This window comes from Andrographis paniculata, unplaced genomic scaffold (genome assembly GCF_009805555.1).
Source record: "Andrographis paniculata isolate CXL003 unplaced genomic scaffold, ASM980555v1 Contig53END, whole genome shotgun sequence".
Classification (NCBI taxonomy): domain Eukaryota; kingdom Viridiplantae; phylum Streptophyta; class Magnoliopsida; order Lamiales; family Acanthaceae; genus Andrographis; species Andrographis paniculata.
Window position 1 is genome coordinate 448,135 of NW_026137588.1, and position 2,973 is coordinate 451,107.

Consider the following 2,973-nt stretch of genomic DNA (forward strand, 5'->3'; position numbering starts at 1 on the left):
CAATGTTAATATATATATATATATATATATTTATATCAAATTAAATGAATTTGGCTAAGGTATAGCTTTTAAAAGATTGAAGCACATATTTTAAATTATTTTTGAATTAAATATATCATATCATATTCCCAAATTGGTCAAACACCATCTCACTCATCTCATTTAATTAAAAAGAAAAATTGCAAAAAGGAAAAAAAAATCATATGTTGGTCCAAGTATGAGATTTGTTCACTTTATATTTTTTGCAATTATGTTTTTATATTAAGTATGAAAAATCATAAATATAATATAAAAATAATATTTTGTATTGAATTGCTGACTTTTCGTGAACGACTAAAATATACATATTATATATATTGTGCTAATATATATATATTAATAATTATAAATAATCGTACCACTTAATAAATATTATGTTACCTCCTATCTATAAAAAAAAAATATTTGACAAAAAATTAAAATGGTTTCTTTTTTTTTTTTTTTTTTTCTCAATACACCCACTCACGTTGGGATGTCAACCACTAGATCTATAAAGTTTTTATAGAAGTCACAGTAGTTAGCTCTTTCTATAATAAAAATTATAAAAAATTACTTACAACTTCTCTATAATTTCAAAACTCATCGTAAATTTTCGTATATTTTAAAAATTGCATAGTGTTCTTTTATATTTTTAAAAATATTATATTAAATATCTTTTTACATTTTTTGTGTGACGATAAGTCAATTTTTCAACTATATTTTTTGAATGACGGGGTTTCATGCAACGTTTTTTAAAATATAAAGAAATATCATGTAATTTTTAAAAGATAAGAAAATTTTACGCGAAGTTTCAAAACCACCTGGAATTATGGACAATTTTGCCATAAAAATATAACTTGTACTATATAGAAAGTTATAAATAAAATGCTCGCTCCGTCCAGAAGTATTGTATCGGTTTTACCTTATTTGGTTGTCATAAATATATCGATTTTTTTAAACCATATTTCAAAACTAATATCCTACAATTTAATGTATTTACAATAATATAACTTAAAAAAAAAGAAAAGAAAAATTAAAAGCAAGCATAAGTCCTAAGGGTATATTTTCTTTTACTCAACACAATTATTTTTATACATCAAACAATAATATTTTTTAAAATTTGTGCAAAAAAATAAAATAAATAAATTGATACATAACAAAGGAACAAAAAGAGAACTATAAGCATTTTTTTTTTACAGCTTAGCACATCATTTGCTATATGTGTATCATTTTCCGTCTGTCAAATTTATATTTTTTTTTTCATTTTTTAGTCTATTCATTAAATTTATTTCATTACACATTTTAGCAAATAAACAAATAAATATTTAATTATTATTTTTCATTAATGGACACTTATTTACTACACCAATATCACTATTTTTATCAGTTTCTCTTCTTATTTTTTAATTTCTAATTAAATTTTTAAAAATACCCTCAATTATCTTTTAATTTTTATCACTTATGTAATAAAATATATTTTTTTAAATTTCCGTATTAAACTCAAATATTCTAAATTCAACGAACCGGAGGAGTATTATAATCAATTATTAAGTCAAATATGCATTTTCATGTATAAAATACCGTATCATAAATTTACAATTTTTTGTTGTGTGTGTGTGTGTCTTTTTTTTTTTGAAACCACAGTAAAAAATTTTATCCAACATATGCACACACACCCACCCACCTAGGATTGAATGGATGCAAATTTTTGTTTAAATAATAGTTTGATTACTTCATATTTTTATTATTTACCAATTTTTTTAAGAAACACAAAAGACCATAAAAGCACAAGCAATAACGTTTTTAGGAGACTACCTCTTCATATTTTTACTATTTATGAAAAAATTTAGTTCAAAAATATCAAATTGAATACTTATTTTTTATCTTTTTTATTATATTAAAAATCAATTTAAATCTAAAAGATTACATCAACGATTTATTTATATCCCATCATACAACTATTTCAATTTAAAACTTTTATTATTTAAATCTCAAACTCAAAATCCAAACCAGCGAAAAAAATAAAAATGCCCTTCAAGTTTCTTCCATAAGAACCCCTAAGCTATACTCAATTTCTTTCACCATAGCTTCTTCAACTCACTTTCCATCTTAAAAAATGATAATGAAACTATTTTCCCTCTCTTTCCTACTCCTCAATATCATCCATGGAGTTTTTTCCCAACCACCTCCGTTGCAGGACTCCAACGGAGACTTGGTCACGGCTCAACACGAGTACTACATCTCCAACGCCGGAGCAGGTTTCCACGGCGGAATCGGACTCCCCGAGTGGGCGGGAACAAGATGCCCCGCCAACATCATTCAAATGGGGTCCGAGACTCAGCCTGGCCTCCCGGTGACTCTCCATCCGGTGATCCCACTCCCAAAATTCCTCCCAATCTACGCGAATCTTACCCTAGTCCGCATAAGTTTCTCAGGATCGGTCACTGGCTGTCTGGAGGGCGAGGGCTATTGGAGAGTCGAATATGTTGAAGAGGCTCAGAAAACCCTTGTTGTGGCTGGCACATTGTCGGAGGTTCAATTATCGAGTCAGTTCATGATTCAGCAAACCGGGGGATGGAATAATAATGTCTACACTTTTGTGTCGTGCGCGCACCTTAAATGCCGCGATGAAATTGGGCTTTACTCGATGGGCGGTCAGCAACATCTGTCGGTTATTTATCCCAACGAGTTGCCGTACACATTCAAGTTTGTTAAGAAGGATGCGGGGAACGGTATTCGGCTGCCTAAGTGAACTCAAGTCGTGATGAAAGTAAAAAGGTCCCGAGAAGAAAATAATCCTATCAAATTGTCGTAATAATAATAAGGTTAAAAGCTGTAATGCTCTATGTATGTTTGCTTTCTCCGTCTCACGACAATCATAAATAAAATCGTGCATTGTATGGATTGTGTAATAATTCGCTCTCCTTGTACTCTTTAATTTGCCTTTTCGTTTAC

General features: G+C 28.9%; 1 protein-coding gene across 1 annotated transcript; it reads left to right on the forward strand.

The window, feature by feature from the left end:
• Positions 1-2,140: 2,140 nt before the first annotated feature.
• Positions 2,141-2,770, forward strand: LOC127255141 (endogenous alpha-amylase/subtilisin inhibitor-like). The gene has a single exon (XM_051280533.1). The coding sequence runs from the start codon at positions 2,141-2,143 to the stop codon at positions 2,768-2,770; it is 630 nt and encodes a 209-aa protein (XP_051136490.1).
• The last annotated feature ends 203 nt before the right edge of the window (positions 2,771-2,973 follow it).

Excerpts from the sequence above, each read along its gene's own strand:
- LOC127255141 (XM_051280533.1), top strand. The coding sequence starts at position 2,141 with ATGAAACTATTTTCCCTCTCTTTCCTACTCCTCAATATCATCCATGGA.